The sequence below is a fragment of the Opisthocomus hoazin genome, chromosome 15, assembly GCF_030867145.1.
Source record: "Opisthocomus hoazin isolate bOpiHoa1 chromosome 15, bOpiHoa1.hap1, whole genome shotgun sequence".
Lineage (NCBI taxonomy): Eukaryota > Metazoa > Chordata > Aves > Opisthocomiformes > Opisthocomidae > Opisthocomus > Opisthocomus hoazin.
The window spans coordinates 17,216,970-17,236,709 of record NC_134428.1 but is presented as its reverse complement, the minus strand read 5'-3'; the positions used below and the strand labels follow the sequence as shown (position 1 = coordinate 17,236,709).

The 19,740-nt window shown below is 42.4% G+C and overlaps 2 protein-coding genes across 2 annotated transcripts; one reads left to right on the top strand and one right to left on the bottom strand.

The window, feature by feature from the left end:
* Positions 1 to 36: 36 nt before the first annotated feature.
* CRYM (crystallin mu) lies at positions 37 to 12,103 on the top strand. The gene is made up of 8 exons (XM_075436140.1): positions 37 to 486; positions 1,282 to 1,432; positions 2,473 to 2,535; positions 4,691 to 4,792; positions 5,332 to 5,515; positions 7,917 to 8,038; positions 8,910 to 8,994; positions 9,626 to 12,103. The coding sequence occupies exons 1-8, from the start codon at positions 314 to 316 to the stop codon at positions 9,688 to 9,690; spliced, it is 945 nt and encodes a 314-aa protein (XP_075292255.1). The 5' UTR covers positions 37 to 313; the 3' UTR covers positions 9,691 to 12,103.
* A 2,816-nt stretch (positions 12,104 to 14,919) lies between these two features.
* ANKS4B (ankyrin repeat and sterile alpha motif domain containing 4B) lies at positions 14,920 to 19,666 on the bottom strand. Its single transcript, XM_009934147.1, has 2 exons — positions 19,503 to 19,666; positions 14,920 to 15,991 (listed from the first exon to the last, which is right to left on the bottom strand). Exons 1-2 carry the CDS (start codon positions 19,664 to 19,666, stop codon positions 14,920 to 14,922), a joined length of 1,236 nt encoding a protein of 411 aa, XP_009932449.1.
* Positions 19,667 to 19,740: the final 74 nt, after the last annotated feature.

Here is a 19,740-nt window from a genome sequence, read left to right as displayed (position 1 = left end):
ATGCGCAGAGCGCCGCCGCTCCCGGGTCACCGGGCAGGGGAGGGCTGTTGCGCCCCGCGGGGTCCCGGTGGTGCCGCCGTACAGGAATCACGGCGGCGCCTGAGGGGGCGCGGCCGCTCCCGGGCCGCCGGAGCTCGCCTCGCGGCGCCTCAGCTGTCGGGGAGCCCCCGCCGTGCTCGTGAGGGGCGGGCGGCGCGGAGGGGGAGCCGGGAGCCGGCGGGGCGGGGCCGGGACGAGGGGCGGAGGCGGTCCGGCCGGTACTTAGCGGCAGTGTGCGGCGCCACAGCTCTGTCTCCTCCGGTCCGTGGTCGCTATGGGCTCCGCTCCGCCCGTCTTCATCGGCGCCGAGGAGGTGGAGAAGCGCCTGCACCGCGCCAGCCTCCTGCTCCCGGCGCTGGAGGCCGCCCTGGCCAACTTCTCGGCGGGCGCGGCGGGGGGTGTGGTGCAGCCGGTGCGCACCGTGGTGCCGGTGCAGCGGCACGGCGGGTGAGCGGGGCGAGGGGCGGCGGGGGGATGCCGCCCGCGCCCGGTGGCGGGAGGAGAGGCGGCCCCGGGGGCGAGGAGTGGCGGCGGGGAGGGGGCGGGTGGAAGGGGTTGGAGCGGCAGAGAAGGTCGATGGTACTGGGTTACTGGTTAACGGGTCAGCGGCCCTTCGGTGTTGACCGCTCCTCTGGCTGCAGGCTCCCAGGCTGAGGGTCCGTGGGTAATGTCCGCTGGGCTGCATCAAGAGCAGCGTGGGCAGCAGGGCGAGGGAGGGCATTCTGCCCCTTTACCCAGCTCTGGAGCCCCCAGCATAGGAAGGACAGGGACGTGTTGGAGCGGGGCCAGAGCAGGCCACGAAGATGATCCGAGGGCTGGAGCACCTCTGCCATGAGGACAGGCTGAGGGGGCTGGGGCTGTTCAGTCTGGAGAAGAGAAGGCTCCGGGGGTCACCTGATAGCAGCCTTCCAGTACCTGAAGGGGCCGACAGGAAGGATGGAGAGGGGCTTTTCACAAGGGTGTGTAGTGACAGAACAAGGGGGAATGGCTGTAAACTAAAAGAGGGCAGATTTATATTAGATATTAGGAGGAAATTCTTCACCGTGAGGGTGGTGAAACACTGAAACAGTTTGCCCAGAGAAGCTGTGGATGCCCCCTCCCTGGCAGTGTTCAAGGCCAGGCTGGATGGGGCTCTGAGCAACCTGGTCTGGTGGAAGATGTCCCTGCTCATGGCAGGAGACCTGGAACCAGATGATCTTCAACGTCCCTTCCAACCCAAACCATTCTATGATTTGCTTGCAGGTTCCTGGGAGTCATGCCTGCCTACAGTGCCGCAGACGATGCTCTGGCAACCAAGTTGGTGACTTTTTACGAGCACAAGAAGGATTCCTCTGTCCCTTCTCACCAAGCGACTGTTCTGTTATTTGACCCCACAAATGGTTCTTTAAAAGCTGTGAGTTTCGTGCAGACTTCTGGGTTCTACTCTGTTCGTGTTCTGTCAGGTCTCCCTTCCGATGCCTAGAAGCTGCAGCTGATGGAAATTGGGCTGCGTTTATCTACATCACCAATGAAAATGTGGTTGTGCCAAATGAGGGTTTGACCTGAACCCTTCTATCTTGCATATGTGTTAAACTGTACGCTGTCTGCTACTTACTGCTGCTTGTGATTTGAAGGGAATCTGGTGGCTTATGGTGTGACTGGAAGAGATAGATGATCAGCAAAAGTTTACCTTGCATTTGAAAGGGAAAAGACCCTTGATGAATAAAGAATTGATCTTGGACCATCTTAAGTCCTAAATCTATAAAGATTTATAATTGACGTTTTAGGGAATACTATTCAGGGTCTGGTTTTTTTCTTTGTTTAAATAATTTAAGAATAGTGACCATTTTTATTACACTTTAGTAATAATGATTATTAAAGGGCCAAAACTGGTCAAGAAACCTATATTGGGCTCTTATTCCTAAGCTGTATCAGAAAACACCTCTTAATTCATTTGTACACAGTAGCTAATATACATTGAGGCTGGAGTGCCCCACTGTGTGTTATACACATTAAAGGAATTCCGTGGTTCCCCATTATCCCTTTGTACAGACCAAGACAGTGCGGGGCTTGGGAACCAGTGCCTGCTTGCACTGATCCCTGGTCTTACTGGAGGGCAGAGTATTGTAGTTCTATCGTGTTGTTCCCTGCATTGCAGAGTCAGGGAAGCAAAGTGCACGGAGAGCTGTGTGAGTTAGGGGTGGTTCAGCTCTGACCAGTTTGTGCTCTGTTTGTGCTGGTAGAATGACGTGGAAGAACTGGAATAGACAGAGAATCTGCCTGGTTTAAGCATGTGATTTTCTATGGTTTGTGGTTACTATAATAGTAATTACCAACTGTTACGCTTTTATCTGTGCCTTTTAATATTGCATAATTCACAAATCAGATGAAAATGTTTGGTATTTACTCATACTTTCACTGTTCATTTCAGTCTGAACTTTTTTTTTTTTAAAGATCATGGATGGCAGTGTCATTACAGCAAAGCGAACAGCTGCCGTTTCTGCAATCGCTACCAAGGTATGTCAGAGGTTTCCTAAAGCGGGACAGAATTAGTTGGTGGTGGTATAGATAAAATAACTAGAGGGGATAGTGTAAATGGCTTTCAGTGTATGTGAATTTTCATCAAATACAGCTTTAAATTAATTTTATAATAACATATATATCTTCAGGGAAAACTTAAAAAGTACGGTTTTCTGTTTTGATTGAGTCAGTTGTGTCTGGCTTGAACACTTTATGTGATTGGAGAAGCAATCTGAGCTATGCTTTTGTGGCTGGATCTGCACGCTCTTCTGGGAATTTAATGAGATATCTTCCTCTGCAATTTTTTTCTTTTGTGTTTGTCTTAACGTGTTCCTTTACAGCTTTGGGTGATGCAGCTGTGGTGATAAATTCAGTTTTGTTTAGATGCACTTTTTCTGCTGTCGGGCCAGGACAGGTGGGTTTTACTGGACCTGAAGAAAGAGGAAAAAGGCACATTTCCAGGGGCCAGTGTGGGTCCTCTTAAGATAGATGATGCATGAGGTAGATGGATGACTTGTCCAGACATGGTTGTCTGTTGTCTGTCACTTTCTCTGTTGTCACTGGAAGATGTCCAGATGACTATCCCTGGCTACAGCCATAAACTTCAGTGTCTGAAGACAGGTGAGGTGTGTCTTGCTGTATGTTGCTTTATGTGATTTCAATTTCAGTTGGAAATTGTTGGGTTTGAATTCTTTTTTTAAAGCTGTATTTGGCTGAGCTGCTGATAGTGGGAGGAGAGCAAGTCACCATCTGTTTGTGTGGCAGGCTTTAGTCTTCACCTCAAAGGATGAGGCAATAAGGGGACGGCCAGAGCTCTGTTTTTCACCCATCAGCTTTTCATCAGACTGAAAGCTGATCTCACCACTTCGTTAGTGGCAGTCTTCATGCCAGTGTGACTATCCATGGCAATAGAGCTAAACTGACATAAAATTGGAGGGGAGAACCTGTCCCCAGGAGCTTGCCCTGGTCCAAGGGACAGAACAATTTACAATGGATTCCTTGGACATGAGGTTATAGGACCTCATTCATCTCAGCCGTTCTATAGTTGGGCAGTTCTGCCAGTTATTGCACGATCAAGGCTCTGCTGGCCTCAAAGGAGCTTGGCTGACAGGACTTCAGATCCTTCATTGTCATCTGATGTTTTGGGAAATTTTCGGGAGTGTTTGAGTTTAGCTCGTAGTTGTCATCTTGTCCTCTTTATGGCATTTGCTTTTCAAAGACCCATGCTTTTATGCAAGGGACCTTTGAAATCGGTGCTTCAGGGTCTTTGAAAGGAATGTTAAAAAGAGTTCTTGCTACTGAAAAATGGGATCAATGAGATTTTTTTCAATTTATTCACAGCAGAAGAAGTGTTGAGAGCTTAGACAATTCTAAAGCTTTTTATACAGAAATGAGTGGCCACAGCAAATGCATAAACAAGACACAAGGATAACTTTGGGCTGCACTCCAGCAGCCCTCTCTTCACCTCTGCCAAGTACTGGTGAATCACAGGCAAGAACTAAACCAGAAAACCAAAAGCAATCATAGAATGAATTTTAATATGTGTTCATCAGAATCATCCCTATTTGTACAATACCTGATGCACACATGTGTATCATGGCTCTTACAATGTCAAGGTCTGCTTGTGGTATGACTTACGACTTCAGTGAATTGAATAAGAAGGCTTTGTTTGGGTCTATGAGGACCAGTTTACCCACGCAGCTGCCACTTTTGGTACTGATAGTTTCTGGTATTATGACCTCTGTTTTCAGCCAGTGCAGAAAATCAACACTATGGTTTTATGCTTAATTAGCCACCTGGGTATAATACTAAGATTAGAATGTGATGAGGCCCCAGAATTTGCATTGGCTCGTGCTGTTGCATGTTAGTTTTGAATTGCAAGAGTCGGACAAAACCAGAATCAAGCCAAGATGTTCTTTAGTGCTATTCATACTATTTTTTGCATTTTAAAAACTTGTGTGTATATATATATAGTGGTAATTGAATATTGTTTTATAGTAATATGAGTCAGTACTTACTTTTGCCTAACAACATTATTGTTTTGTTTAAAAGGGCTAAGAGTACTGCTTTCTTTTGTAATACTTTGATATATATTTGTCATATCTGTTAATATATTGTCCTTACTTTTTTTTTTGTATTTGATACTGTTTAGTTGTTAATGCCAGCTTTTGCAGAAGTGCTGTGCATCTTGGGAGCTGGTGTTCAAGCGTATAGCCATTATGATATCTTCATGGAGCTGTTCACATTTAAAGAGGTAATGGACACATCTTAACAGAGTACATCCATTTTTTTCTGTTATGTTTCAGGAGCACTTAATAGCAATAAACCATACTACAGCCAATGAAGTTAAGGGATTAATCGTATTTTGATTCTATTTCTGTGGAACCCAGAAATACTCTGAACAACTATAAAATTTCTTACTCAAATGTTGTTTTTTTAAAAAAAGAGTTGGAAACAAATTCAAGTTTGAGATGGCTTTGTCTGAGGAGATCCTACTATGTGTGCCATACTTGGATGAGCTTTCTGTGACTTTCCCTTAAACATATTTATTGGAAATTTTCATATTTTATAAATACAGCTCTACAAGGAGCTGTTGTTCTGGCATCACAAAACAGTCATTCAAATGTAGCTGCCCACACATGAAATCTAGTCACTTGTATGGCAAGAACATTAAAGGGGAAAAACCCCCATGTTTAGGATACATGTAATTACCTAATGAAAACTGAAACAATGTTCTGTTTCAGCAAGGAGAAATTCTCCAAGCTAATCTGTTTGTCTTTATTTTCCTTGAAGGTTCGGATATGGAATCGCACCAAAGAGAAAGCAGTAAAGTTTGCGAATTCAGTTAATGGTCCCATGCAGGTCTACTCTTCTGCTGAGGAGGCAGTTACTGGGGCTGATGTGATTGTAACAGTCACTATGGCAACCACACCAATTTTATTTGGAGAGTGGGTGAAACCAGGTGCCCATATCAATGGTATGCCATGTTCTCATTGTTTAAAGGATACACTTGTTATCATATTGCTTAGCATCAAAAACTGTTGAAAAGCAGTACTCTTTGCTTTTCAGAATGAATGTTCTTTCCATTTTGACTTGTCCCTGTCTTCCTGGTTGTCTGGAGCCAGATCTCCTGCATATTCCAGCACAGGGATATTTGCTAGAGCATGAAATATGCTTTTCTCCCTAGTGGTGTGTCATCTTTGCTACCATGTTGTCACTTCATGCTCACCTTGTTCTCCTTTTAAATAACCCGTACAAACATGTTATTTCCAAGTAATTCCTGCTCACTCTGCTGTTTCCCTGGTAGCTGTCATCTCTTCTTCACCCAATTTTGTAAGCTCCTCTATGCATTTCTTTTTGGGCTGATAACACTATTTTTTTTTTTAACTTGAGTTAAAAAGATGCAGTAACTGAATTAAGAACTTCATAATTTGACCTTTAATTATGGTGAGGTTTGGGGGACTCCTCCCTCCCCTTCCCTGCCTTGTAGTGATGTTGCCATGCTATTGTTTGGAGTCTCTGGATGTGCCCGCACTTGCTTATTTTATTAATTATGGGCCTGGCTCAGATGACCTTGTGCACTTTCCAAATGGTATGGTAATAAGACAAAAGCGACTTGTCAAAGGAAATGATTTGAAGGAAGGTCCCACGTTCCAGCAGCATCCTACCAATTTTTCAAACTCAGTTTAGTCCTTTGTCATTGAATGTTGTTGTCTGTGTTATGTCACGGAATGGCAGCCAGAAGAACACCCAGAATCAATTGAGGTCTGTAGTCACTGAGGCGACACGTATACAAAGATATCTCTCCTTTCTTTGGCCTCCCCACCTCCTCCCACCCCCTTCCATTGAGGCATTTGCACTGTTTGAAGAGGCATTCAAGCAACATGGAATTTATTATCTGTTAACGTGGAATTTATTATTCCATGATGGTTAGACACTTTTTAAAAACATTTGAATACAATGTTACTGAGGTTTTTTAGCCCATAACGAGTTGGTAGTAGTCTTGCTATATTTAAAAAGTTAAGCTCCTTGATTTGTTTTCAGCTTCTCCAGATAAGTGACAACCATAACATGCTCAACTTGTAGTGCTTATAAAGTTACAAATAAATAATAGGATTTTTGAACCTACAGCCTTCCAATTAGTAGCATTGAACTCTCTGTCTGCATGTGCAAGTCTTTGCTGCACAATACTTTGGCTCTCATCTATTCAGGGTAATTGAGGGATTCTTCAGATCTTTTTCTCTACAGGCACATAATAAACACAGTCTGAATCAAATAAAAGGGCTATAAAATTCAGGGCATTTGGTAATGTTCTGATGAAAGACAAGGTTATAAGAGATGGACAAAGGCAGATGATTTTCTTATGTGTCAGCTATGCAGAGTCTGCTGACAAGGATATTCTACTAACAAATCAAAGATTGAATGTTTTAGGAGCTATATTAGATGTTGGTTAACTTTAAAAAGCAACAAAACCCTGTTAATTGGGCAGTTGCAGGAACAGGTTACTGTTTGTCTGCAGATGAATTGTAGTCTGTATAACCTTAAGATTATCTTCCTTGAGTTGTGTCATCAAGTGATCAAAGTTTATTCTAACAGTGCCTCTGTAAGCAGAAAACAGTAAAATGTCAGACATATTCATCAGTGCAATTTTCAAAGCTGCTGGCCAAGGCTGCTTTTCTTCATACCTATGTGTAGTTACACGTATCCTTGCATTTCTTGTATAGTGACAAGAAGCCGAAGGGCTAAGCAGTGCTACTTCCCCTTCTCTTCTCTGTCAGCATAATTTGGAAGGAACAGTTTGACTAGTGTACGAAAGAGGTGGAAACAGTGGCAGCAGAGCTCGCTTCTGCTTCCTGAGGAGCTGCAGTTTAATGCTTCAGCAAGTTGAAATGCAAAGGCTGGCTGATACCAGTTGTTCTGTGTGTGCTTATGGGGAGTAGAAGACCTTTGTTGGCAGCAGCATCTGCATGACTAGAGGTCAAGGATGCTGTACACTTTAATGAGCTACAGTGCTTTTGGAGGGTTGGACCCAATGTTGTCCTTCACTGACATGGGTGGAAATTTAGGGGGTTAACATGTTAGAGAAACAGGCCGTATATACGTCAGTGTTACAGCTGAGAGTTGAGAGGAATCAAATAAAATCAAAACTCAAATCTCTCAACCAAGTTGAGAGAAATCCAGACTTTTTCTGAGTTAGACACATCCTATTTTGTTTTCGTTGTTTTATCAATCAATGTGTCTCCAGTGCTAAGGTCAGATTGTTTATATGTTACATTTCGACAGTAATGTCCATTGTTACTTCACATGTCTTTTGGATGAAATGTGCGTTGAATTTGTTTTAAACATTCTTCCTAAGTTCATCAGTTTTGTTGTCGTAGCTGTTGGAGCAAGCAGACCAGACTGGAGAGAACTGGACGATGAACTGATGAGGAATTCCATTCTGTTTGTGGATTCCAGAGAGGCTGCTCTTACAGAATCGGGAGATGTTATATTATCAGGGGTGAGACTTTCTTAAGTTACAGACTTTATTTTTTGTGGAAATTGGCTTGCATTTGGAATGAGTTGGTACTGATGATGTGCTGCACTGAAACTTTTTAGAGCGTTAAATGTAGTCGTTAACACTTTCCAGGTACAGGCTGAAAGATAATCTGGTTTCAAACTGAGACTTCTGTATGTCTGTGACAAAACCATGCAACCTCCGTGTCAATTATGGTGAGGCACCATATTATAGTAGCATGTTTTCAGCATTGTCCTTTGTGTACAATAATTAAGTTTTGGATAGGAAAGACCTACATTTCTTGCAATGTTTGGTAGTTGTATTAAATTTTTCAAAGCTATTTATTAAAACCTATAGCTTTCTTCCTGTAAGATTTAAGTGTGATTGGCACACATCAAGCCTTAGAGAATGGAAGACAGAAGCCAAGCAGACAGTTAGTGATCTGCAGACATTTGGTGGCAGGGACTCTCTTAGGTTTAATGGAGTTTTCTTTTGTTAATGTTTTTGCAGAATAAATATGGTTTCAACTTTTGAGGTTTAACATAAGAGGTCCAGATACAGTAAGGTGTGTGGAACCCCATGTGTTTTGTTGGATAGTAACAAGTTATCCACTGTAAAAAAAAAAAAAAAAAAAAAAAATTACTGACTGAGAAAAGTCTGTCAGCTATTTTTCACTGAAAACCATTCTACTCCTCTCTGATTTCTGTCCAGTTTCTGTATTATTTGTATTATCTGCTTGGCCATTGAAAGGAATCAGTTCTGGGATAGCAAAACTGGAGGAGTTCTTTCTTTTGAAGTCACTCAGGAAACAAGTTTTTCTCTTAACTTAGGTATAGATATTATTTTTTTGTATAAATGTGTATTTGTTTCACAGGCAGAGATTTTTGCTGAGCTGGGAGAGGTAGTGAAGGGTACAAAACCAGCCCTGCGTGAGAAAACAACAGTGTTTAAATCATTAGGTAAGAACAACCCCTGCTGTGTACGAGTCTGACAGAAAACAATGCCTTGTTATTTATTAGGTCCCCCACGCGTGGGAAAGCTGCTGATCATCTTCAAAACTGCTGTGGCAATGCAATGTCCACAAGAAACTAGAATGTGATTTGTGTTTTCCATTTTTGTTTGCCTTTTTATTTATCTAGCAGTACTGATGCAATGAAAAGTGATAGGAAAGCAAACATAATAGGAAGAAGTATATTTGCCATTTCACAGTTGTTCAACACATGACTGCAGTGTGTGTTAGTACAGCTCCAACCCAAATGCCCTGCTATTGTGCCTCTGGAGTCAGTCTGACCTACAGACAATGTGACTGTACTGTGGGATTGGAGTTGATGTTTGGGGGAAAGAGGGCCCAGAGGGCCAAGTTGCGATATGGATACAGAAAATTAGATTTGTACTATTACATTAACTTCATATAGCACACCTAACAGTTATGTGATGGCTATAAACTTTGGATGTAACACTAGGTGTTTGGGATGGGGAATGATTCCTGTCTCTGTCCAGTTAATTTAGCTTCAGAGGGGAATGGAGAACTCAGGAAATTATATCATACAGCTGAAGAACTGTTTGAAGGTGACTTTAATTCCTTTGCAGGGATGGCGGTTGAAGATACAGTAGCAGCAAAATTTGTTTATGACTCATGGTCAGCTGGTAACTGAAGAGAGAAGTGTACAGTGCCAAGGAGGTCAAGAAAATTGTTTGCATGTAGCTTCCTTGGATCTTTCGTTAACAAGAAAGGCACTAATCCTATCTGAATGTGGCCCTTCTAGAACATTCAAGAATGAAAAGGAAAATTTCAACAATAGACTAATTTCTACAGTTTTCTAATGGCAAGTATTAGATACCTGCAGTATTGCTAATAAATCAGTCATGTGATGGCAAGTATTAGATGCTTGCAGTGATACTAACAAGGGTATTATTACGTATTTTGGTATGATTCTGGAATCAATGCCTTTCCTCCCTAATTATTTATGTAGCAGTTTGTGGGTAGATTTCGTGGTTTTAGAGGGGTAATTCATACTGGAGTAAAATACATCAGTCTGGAGAATGGCATCATATTTGTCTGTGATGGTACTTTGAATGCAAACTTTGAAACTGTGGGTTTCAGTGCTACACCTGGTCTCTCCTGGGGACACAGCCCAGCCCTGACTCCTGAACACCCCTTCCTTTCCAGCTCAGACTGGGATCTGGAAGTCACTGTCCTTACTTTCACTCCCCACAATTCCTCCTCCCTGCCCTCAGACCCGATGATTTTTCATGTGTAGAGCACACGCCTGAGTGGGAGTTTCATGTAAATAATAATGCCTCTATACAGCTAGATTTCTGTCTGGTTTTGTAAAAGACATGGCTCAGGAAGACTTAGAGTGCAAAAAATCAGAGCTAATATTATGTGTGATTTGACTTGGAGGAAACTATACTCAGTACCTCCCATAGTACATTCCTGGGTGGGATACTGCCATTTTCATATTGCGAGGAGTCATCCAAAATGCGAGCACTAACAATGTGTTTTGATTTAACTTTTATTTGTATTCTGGGGGAAGACTTTTTAAAATGATTGATGGTGTTTGTAAGTTCTCTTTCTAAGCTTCTTGAAGTTTGGAACAGTACAAATTGATTTCAGTAGAATAAACTGCAAGTATACAGGCAAATGTTTTCAGTTTGGCTGTACCATGCATCAATTGGCAATTGTTCTTTTATCCAAGTGGGTGTTTGCTGGGGCAGGAATTGCCACGATTCTTTCTTGGCAGAGAACCCAGTGATGTTCTACATAAGGAGAAGTTCCAGTTTTGTGCTGTTATGCAACTGCCTTGTAAAACATTGAGCATCTGCTGAAAAATAGCTATTGCCCTGGAAACAAATTCCTGTCTCAGGCTAGAGTTGTGCATTATGAAATTTTATTTTTACTGACATGTTATTTCATACAGGCAATTAAGTGTTTCTTCACTCTGTGGAAGGATTAGATGACATGGTCATTGTATACTGATGCCAGTAGAATACAGTGGAGCAACAGGAAGGTGCTTCAGAAGCAGTTAGTGTTAAAGCCCTTGATGGTGCATAAGTAAGTATAGAAGAGGTTCATGAGTACAGTGTGGGTGTGACATAAATAATACCTCAAATTACAAGCCTGGTGTAAACTAGGTGGGAAAAAAAGGTAGCAAGTGGCAGAGTTTGTAATTTGCAGAGTTTTAGCATGGAAGGATACCAGACCAGTAAGTGAACAAGGCCAAAGGATGTGTTTGTGTGGATAGAAATCTAACTCCATTTATCTTGTTTATATCAGCAGAAGTAAGAACAGAAATTTCTCTATAAGCTTTTGCATTTTTTTAATTGTAGCAAAATTACCCTTCTACTTTTACATGTCTCTTTCTTTGTCATTTCTGAAGTGTTCAGAAATGTGTTGAGTTAGCCTGTTACTTCAGTGGTAGAGCACTCCACTAGCTTGAGACAAACGTGACAGCTGTTGATGTTCCATAATTCAAGAATGGAATTTTGCACTTACTACTTATGACAATATTATCCTAGTTCTGTGCCTGTGTAAAACAAAGTTTGTGATTTGAAGTGAGAGACAGTGTTAGGAAAGAGGAGAAATACAGTTTATTTTCACATGTACTCTTCTACAGACTATGCACTTCAAAAGTAGATGGAACAATCAAAAAAAACTGGTTCTGAAAACCCCCAGTGTTCTCATTTTCATCAGCGATAGCAGGTCCTGGGAGCCTGGATTCAGCATTGCACCTCTGAATTCATGAAGAGGATTCGATTCAATGACGATAGGAGTTGCTTGGATGCCCTCTTAGATTTTGTTGTTGTTTTGAGGGGAAATAATTGCCTTAATTTCCATATTTCCTTCTCTTACAAATCAGTCTCAAGAAATTGTGTAACTTGCATTTATGTTGAAATTAAATAGATTCTACTGTTTGACTTTCATTTTGTTTTACATTACTTTTATTTTGGGGTTGATTTCTTTTGAAGATGAAGTATTCAAGTTGTTGCAATGACTGCTCTCTTGGTAAATGTGATCACTGAATGTAAAGGCGGAAAATAAACCGAGACTGCTCTGTTTCACTGTGATATTCAGTTTTGCAGTCATTATCCTGTCTACACTTTCCCTTCTGTTCATGTCTGTCCAGTGCAGAGCGTTAAATCCTTAGGGAAGGAGAATCTTGTACTTGGCAAGGCTGTGATCATGTGAGATCCCATGGTTTTATGATTTGGATTGAGCTGTAAGATTGCACATGTGATACGTAAACTCTCTCCAACTGAACTGTGCTATACAGATGTTACTAAGGAGTCAGATCTAGGATTCACTAGTTTAAATACTTCCAAATTATAAAAGAAACAAAGAGGTTGGTGAAAAAATTTGGAAAACAGCAAAGCGCATAAGTGGAAAAAATGGAAATGTGAGTGTAACTTTTTATTTTTTTTTTCTCCAAATTGTTCCACATGACTGCTTTATACCAGAGGCCAATTCCAGGACCACCCTGCAAGAAAACAACTAGCAGTATGGCAATTTAAAAAAAACAAAACCCAACAGTTTAAAAGTATGTATATTGGGGTTGATCCACTTGCCTAAAAATGCATTGTGTGGGGTGCTCTCAGGCATCTTATTCAGTCTCCAGATGCAGCTCCTGCAGGAGGAGGGACTCCTGTAGATCTTGTGCTTTATCTGCTGCCTCCATAGAGTTACTGCAGATACCTAAGGACATACCTACATGTGCTGGGTGCTTGTGACAACTGAGGCACTCAGTTTCTGTGCAGGTAGTCTCTGCCATGATCTCTGGTTGTCAGAGGGTGCAGCAGCTGGGCAGATTTACAGATGAGTGTGCAGAGAGGCAGATCTTTGGTGCGATTTAGAGATACTCGGGGCCTGATTTCCCCCTAAGGTGTAACTTCTCCAGCTGCCTTCTCTCCTGCCTTCATCTGACTCCCATCAGTGACAGGCACTTGCATGCTTAGCAGAATTTTTGAAAACATTTCCCTGGATAAATAGATCTAACCCAGGTATTTAAAATCTGGCCTGAAAAGGTGCATGAAGCTCACTACTTTGCACCAGAGCAGTACAGACCTTTTCCCAGCCCTTTGTTAGGGATGGCAGAATTCAGCCCCTGCAGCTGCGGGGAGGATGCAGAGAGGGATCAGGCTAGGCTTGCTGCTTCTGCGGCTGCTTGGGGAGGCGTGGGAAGTATCTGCATCTCCAGGCTGGGGAGTGCCCTGCATTTTTACACCAGTTATGTGACTGAGAATGATAGTGGATTTTGAAGGGTCAAATCCTTATCATATGCCTTCGAATATGCAAGATTCATAATTTCCTTCTTGCTTTGTTAAACATGTGGGAGTTTCTTAGCAGAAGTGAAAACAACACAACAGGTTAATAGCACAGAGTCTGGGGGGATGTTGTCTGATGTAATTACTCTGCTGAGCACAGCAATCATTTAGGGTTGCACAGAACAGGACCTTGATGTGACTGCTTAATAAAAGAAAATATCAGCCCGCTGAAGTACAGGCATCTAAGGAGGAAAGAATGCAGTAAAAGTCCAGCTAAGAAAAGGAATTATAGTATGCTAATCGAAATAACAAGAAGAAGATGTGGAAAGAAGGAAGCATGGAAAAACAGATTACTAACTGGGATTAGTGTCCACAAATGCAATATAGCCTTAAGGAAAAAATCATAGCTGACTAATGGAAAGCTATAAAAAGAGATTTAAAGATAAAAGTCCTGTTAATAATTGTGCCTTTAAAATTTGGGATTGTAGCTAGAGCATGGCGGCTACAAAGACCTTATTAGATTCACAAAACTCAATGGGAGTGATTAATTCCTATCAGATGGTGCTGGCTTCCCAAGGGAACAGGCTGGAGCGAGGAGAGGGGAACCCTGCTGTGAGTGCCTCCAGACAGACTGTAAAAAACAGGAGCTTCTGCAGAAGCATGGTCTTGTTTTCTTTCTCTTTTCACAGGCTGGGTGTGGGTGTAGCCTGTTACATGCAGTTTGCATGCTAAGGCTGACAACAACCAGCAGAAAATGCTGTGTGAGAAGAGTCCTGGTTTCTGGGACTTTATGTGGAAAATGCATCCTATAGAAACCAAGCTGAGGATACACCAAAACAGATCAAAAATGTTGAAAACAAAACTTCAGCTTCTTGTAGGTAAAAGTATTGCAGTATTGGTGCCATTTAGGACATGACAAGTGCTGGCAACTGGGTCCAGTCTAATGAGACAGGAGAATAGATTACAGCTCACACCGAACATCTCTTGGCAAGGTACTTTGTGTATTTTTGAACTGGTATCAGTACAGCAGCAAAACGCTTTACTGGCAAGAACATGAAACTTGCTGTAAATTAGTCCTATTTAAATTCATTCAGAGCCTATTAGAGTCCCTAAACCAGATCTGAAATCAAGATTCAGTTGCTATTTCTAACATATCATCAGTACTAGGAAAGGTGGTTTGTAGCAATCTAACAGAAGCGAATGAAGAAACCTCAAAGCTCCCAAGCTTTGGGAATGCTCTTTGCATTGTGGTTTTGGAGAAGCAGCGAAGGGCCTCATTAAGAAATGTAGTGTGGCTGGCCTTCGCTAATATGTGAGGTTTTTTCCGATGAGGAGAAATCCAATCCCCTTAAACAGTTCAGAGAGAAAAAGCTTTAAATCTAGAGCTATTAGTTTTTTATTTTCACATTCTTTCTTTTTGGCCAAATATGCTTGAATTAATGTCCTGTGCGCCACAGCCATCTGTCCGGAGAGAGAAATCTTTGCCCTTGCTGTACTTTCTAAAGCAATTGGTTACCTTTCTACCTTTTGCGTTAGCAGATGTCAGAAAAGAATTGCATGCTCTTTGGAAGAAGGAAAAGATAATGAATCAGTGTGCAGGTTACAGCAACAGGTATGTTCATTTATAAGCAAGTATCTACAGTCTTTCCAGGGTTCCTGAGTGCCTGTTTTCTTTTAGTCACGGCATTCAGGACTTTTTTTCTCGGCCCAAGCTCCATCTGAATGCTCTGTAGATCTTCATCAGAACATAGCATCAGGGCATCTAAATCAATTTTTTCCCTCATGAAGACTGGAAGAAACTCATCCAGCATCTGTGATGCCAGAAATACCTCAAGAGGCGTGTTCTCTGCTTCCTCATCATCCCAAATGACTTCTTCTTCATGCCAGGGGATATCAGCACCATATTCAGTGTCATCTTTCCTGCCATTCTCAGCATTTTCATACTGAAAGAGCTCGCTGGACATTTTAAAGCTTATACCTTCTTTCTCAGAAGACACAGTTCCAAGATTTACATCCGCAGTCAGATTCCTTCCAAATACAATCTTGCCAAGACCTGGCCGCTTAAAAATGGAGAGCTGACTGTCGTTATCAGAAAAGTTTTTGTCTCCATGGTTGTTCAGTGGTTCATCCTCCTCTTTCTCATCGAACAAATGCATCACAGTCGTCCTACCCGGACCATGCTCTTGGCCATTGCTTTGTGTTTCCTGGCTTCTTGTGCTGTCGGCTGTCTTTTTTGCCTTCAGTTTGAAGGTATCTTTCAGATTTTTGGAGAAAGGAGTTGTATTTGAAGCAAAGAGACTAGACAACTTTACTCTGGAGTGTGTCCCTCTGGAAGCATTTACTGTATCAACTTTTTCTTTCATATAATGCCTGTTCATTTCATGCTGGTGTTTCTCTTGGCGCTTCTCACATTCTTTGATTTGTTTCTCCACATTCCTCTGGGCCTGTGCTTTGAGTTTGGAGACCTTCTTTGGGTTCAGCATGTTCTGCTCGGTGGCAGCTTTGTCCAGGATTTGGACACATTCATTGCGGTCTCTGCTGGCAGCCACCTCCAGGGGAGTGCGGAGGTCGTTGTCCAGGGCGAAGATGTTGGCACCAAAGTTGATCAAAAAAGACACACAATGGATGTGCCCATTGCAAGCAGCATGGTGGAGAGGCGTGTTCCCCCAGATGTCACATTTGTCTGGATCACCTCTGAGAAGGAAAATAGCACACAGTGAGGTGGACATACCCAAGCATAGCACTGCACTGGGATTGAACAGATACTAGGCATTTAGCTCTGCTTTGCTACGAGGAGTACAGCCGGGGGGAAATGGGTCAGCTTAGCTCCATCCTCTGGAACGGCGCTGCATCTACTTACATGAGCACTGTGTTTGGCTGTGTCTGTGGTATAAGCTCTAATTCCTGCCTGTCCATGAATTAAGCAAGCTCACTGGGGCTGAGTGCGACTGCAGTTCCCCATAGTGGAGCCCCAGTATTTGCCCCTGGGTCTGACAGGGCTGCTGGCAGGGCTTGCTTTGCTCCGCGCTGGTCTCAGCTGCCTCCTGCGGCAGGGCAGACATGAGCAGCCACCCGTGCGCAGGTGAGGGGCTACAGCCCTGACCGCTCTGCTGCTGGCAGCTCCAAGTGGGGTCAGGCTTTGACTTACACTCGTTGGAATTAATGGCAAAATTGTTTTAATAGCTTTTGGGTGGCATATTTTAAAAGCTTTTTGGTGACTCTTCCCTTTCGCATGTCAAATACAGGGACAATATTAGGAGGATTCTTCGCTGGCCACAGTGGTACGTGTTTAATGAGCCCACACAATAACTTTCTTGGTAAGTAACAGATAAACGATTTAGAGTAAAGCCCTGATTACACATTTGTCTCCATTGCTATTAGATTAAGCTCAGATAGATGCCATTGTTTTTCTTCAGCTCTTTTGTTCATCTTAAGATACTTTTGCTCATGGGGTTTGAAAAGCAGAAGCTCATTTGAAAATAAAATACCACATCTTTTCAAATGAATTTAAAGCCAATGAAAAGTATTGCTTTCTTTTTAACTCCTGCACTGACATTACACTGAACTCCTGCCTGCAACGAGAATCGGCTTGAATCTTTTGGTGCATATTTGGCAGGATCAACATTAGCAATGTTCAGAATGGAGCTTGAGCTGTCCGTGACCAATAAGCAAGGCAGCCACAGTAGCCCAAAACCTTGAATAACTTCAGAGCCAGGGGCCAAATTTACAAGGAGAATTTCTACTCTTGGGAGTTGAAGAATTTTGATGTTTTGGAGATTTGTTCCACAGCAGCTGTACTATGAATGAAATGGTACGTCCTATTGCAAAATCTCCTTCGGGCACTGGTCCCTGGCTTTGAGTATCTCTGAAGCAAAGCACTAACATATTTGTTGAGGGCCAAATCTGAAAACATTCTTCAGCCTGAAATGCCACAGGCAAGAGAGAGATTGGGGCTCCCCGCAGAGCTGAGACACAGAGCTGCTCACGTTGAGGAACAATGGCAAGTCTGAGCATGCCAGGGGCTGCGAGAGTGCAGGCATTTCTACAAGGAGGTAGTGGCTGAGGATCAAAGTTTCTCCATTTAGACATATGGAAACCGTGTGTACATATTTCTACTTTTGTGTCTCTGCCCTGGGGACCGCCCAACTGTGGCGAAGCGTGCCAGATTCCTTAATTCCCACATTAGCAAACAAGCTGCATTATCCTGAGCCTCAGGAGTGCCAAGTCATCCATCCTCCCCAGGTCCCTTCCTAGCTGTTTGTGGTCTGTTTTCCCTGTGGAGCCTGGCAGCCTTTGAGTCTCAAACAATTGACAGAGTGTTGGTTCCCAGCTCAGTGGGACTTTGGATAAGGTTTGACATCTGCTTTGGGTTCTCATACTCCTCTTGTCCCTGCTTTCCCAAGAAAGAGCCTCGCACAAAGGAGAGCAGATCTGCTACTCAGTCTTGCCTTTATTCATGTACCTGCAAAGCAAGCAGAGAAAATGGCTCTTGATGCCTGGGGAGACAAACTGTTGCAAGATGAAAGGGGTTTATTGTCAGCATTGCTACATTTTCCAAGGGCTGAGTGTGTTGCAAGCTTGAGAGTCCTAAAATCTGCAACCACTCGTGAGAAAACCATCCTGTATCTCAGTGCCTTTGTCAGGAAACTTCTTCAAGGAAAGGATGAATATGTTAAAAATAATGAAAATACTTTTTCGTAAGAAACCGTTAGTTGACTGCAGAACAGTTTGAATGCCTTCCGAAATTCACTCTCTCCCTATAAGACTACAGGCATATCTGCTGATTGTGTGAAGAAATCTTGAATTAAAATAGAGGTGAATGTATATGTTGGAAGATTTTGAGGGCAATATTGTCCCAAATCTGTCCTCTACCAAGAAAAAGAATTAGAAATACATTAAATAAAAGATACGTAGAAGTTCTGATCTTGTGTCATCCGCTGTGACCAGATTTTTGGTGACAGTAGAAGACATATTTTTCACTCCAATTTTGAAAAAGATTATTTTGTTATTTGTTCTTTAGCTAGCTGTTCTGTCTTCTAGGTGTTTAGGGACAAACCTTTAGTGACTCTAGATATTTCCTTGGAGTTGCCTTAATTATACAAGTTGAAAAACTGTCAATCTATTTTTGCTTCTCCTGAGACCACAGCAATAACCATGCAGTCCAAAGGTCTTTTTTGTTGTGTTATTACAGCCACACCTGAGCTCAATGAGCTATAAAACTGATCTGTGAAAAACCCATCTGTATTCCACATTTTCAATTCTACTTTTAATAAAAGAAAACTCAGATACATCCAAGTAGTTATTCGCCTTTTCCCTCCAGTCTTCTTTAAATTATTATGATTGAAAATACAGGTCAACTTAATCTTCATCTCAGCCCAGAAAGAACATTTTATTAACTGTGTCTCTACACAAGAGCAGGTTTTCTTTTATTAGATCTTATTATAGAATCACATCTTAAAAGGCAGGCTCCAAGCAAGCGAGTATGGAGAGTGAGGAGGTACTTACAATTTCAGTAATACATTTTAAGCACGCAGTACATTTAAATGATAACAAACTGAAATATTTCTACTAGAAAATAAACCTGCAGAAAACTTTCCTTTACTTTTTTCTTTTTTTTTTTTCCAGTTTGCACTTATTGTACCACACCTTCTGAAACATTATTATAATTTTTAGCATGATGGTAGTTGCTAATACTATAAAAAGCAGAGAAATAACAATTTTAGATGTTACTGTCTCAGAACTATCAGTTGTGACTTGCCTCTGGAAAGCATTAAACCTTCACAGGTGTCTACTAACTGCACTTTGGAAGCAAACGGGAGAGATTTTTTTGCTAAAAATGTTTCAAACAAAGCATTTCTCTAGAACCAGTTTCAAAGATATGTCATCATCCAAGGTTGTTGGCCAACTTCTCCTCCATTACAGCGAAGCGAGGTCCCAGGGCCCCGCCCCTACTAACTGCTCCCTGCAGGCTCCATATATGAGATGGTCCTGCGGATGTCAATGCCGCTTCACTGACTGCGTGTACAGACCTACTCACAGGTTCTGGGCCATTGCAAAGGAAGAGAAACAATTCTTGGCAATGCATTGAAAGAAATGACTGTATTTTTCAGTCTTTTGTGTCTTAAGTCATTGGGGCATTATAAAATGACACACAATTTATAGTTTTAAGCCACAAGCTTTAAGCAATGGAGCCTGATTGACTTACCCCCTCCGACATATGACTTCCAGAGCTTCTAGATACCCATGGTATGCTGCCAGAAGGGTGGGCGTCATCCCATCTTCATCTGAAGTGTTGAGGTCTTTCCTAGTGGCTTCTTTCAATAGGTCCAAATTGCCATCGGCTGCTGCTTTGTGAAACCTGCTCGACATTCTCAGCAACTTCTGGTTTCCCAAAGCAGCTCTGAGCGATACCCAGACTGTGCAGTCACCTTTCCACTCTGGGG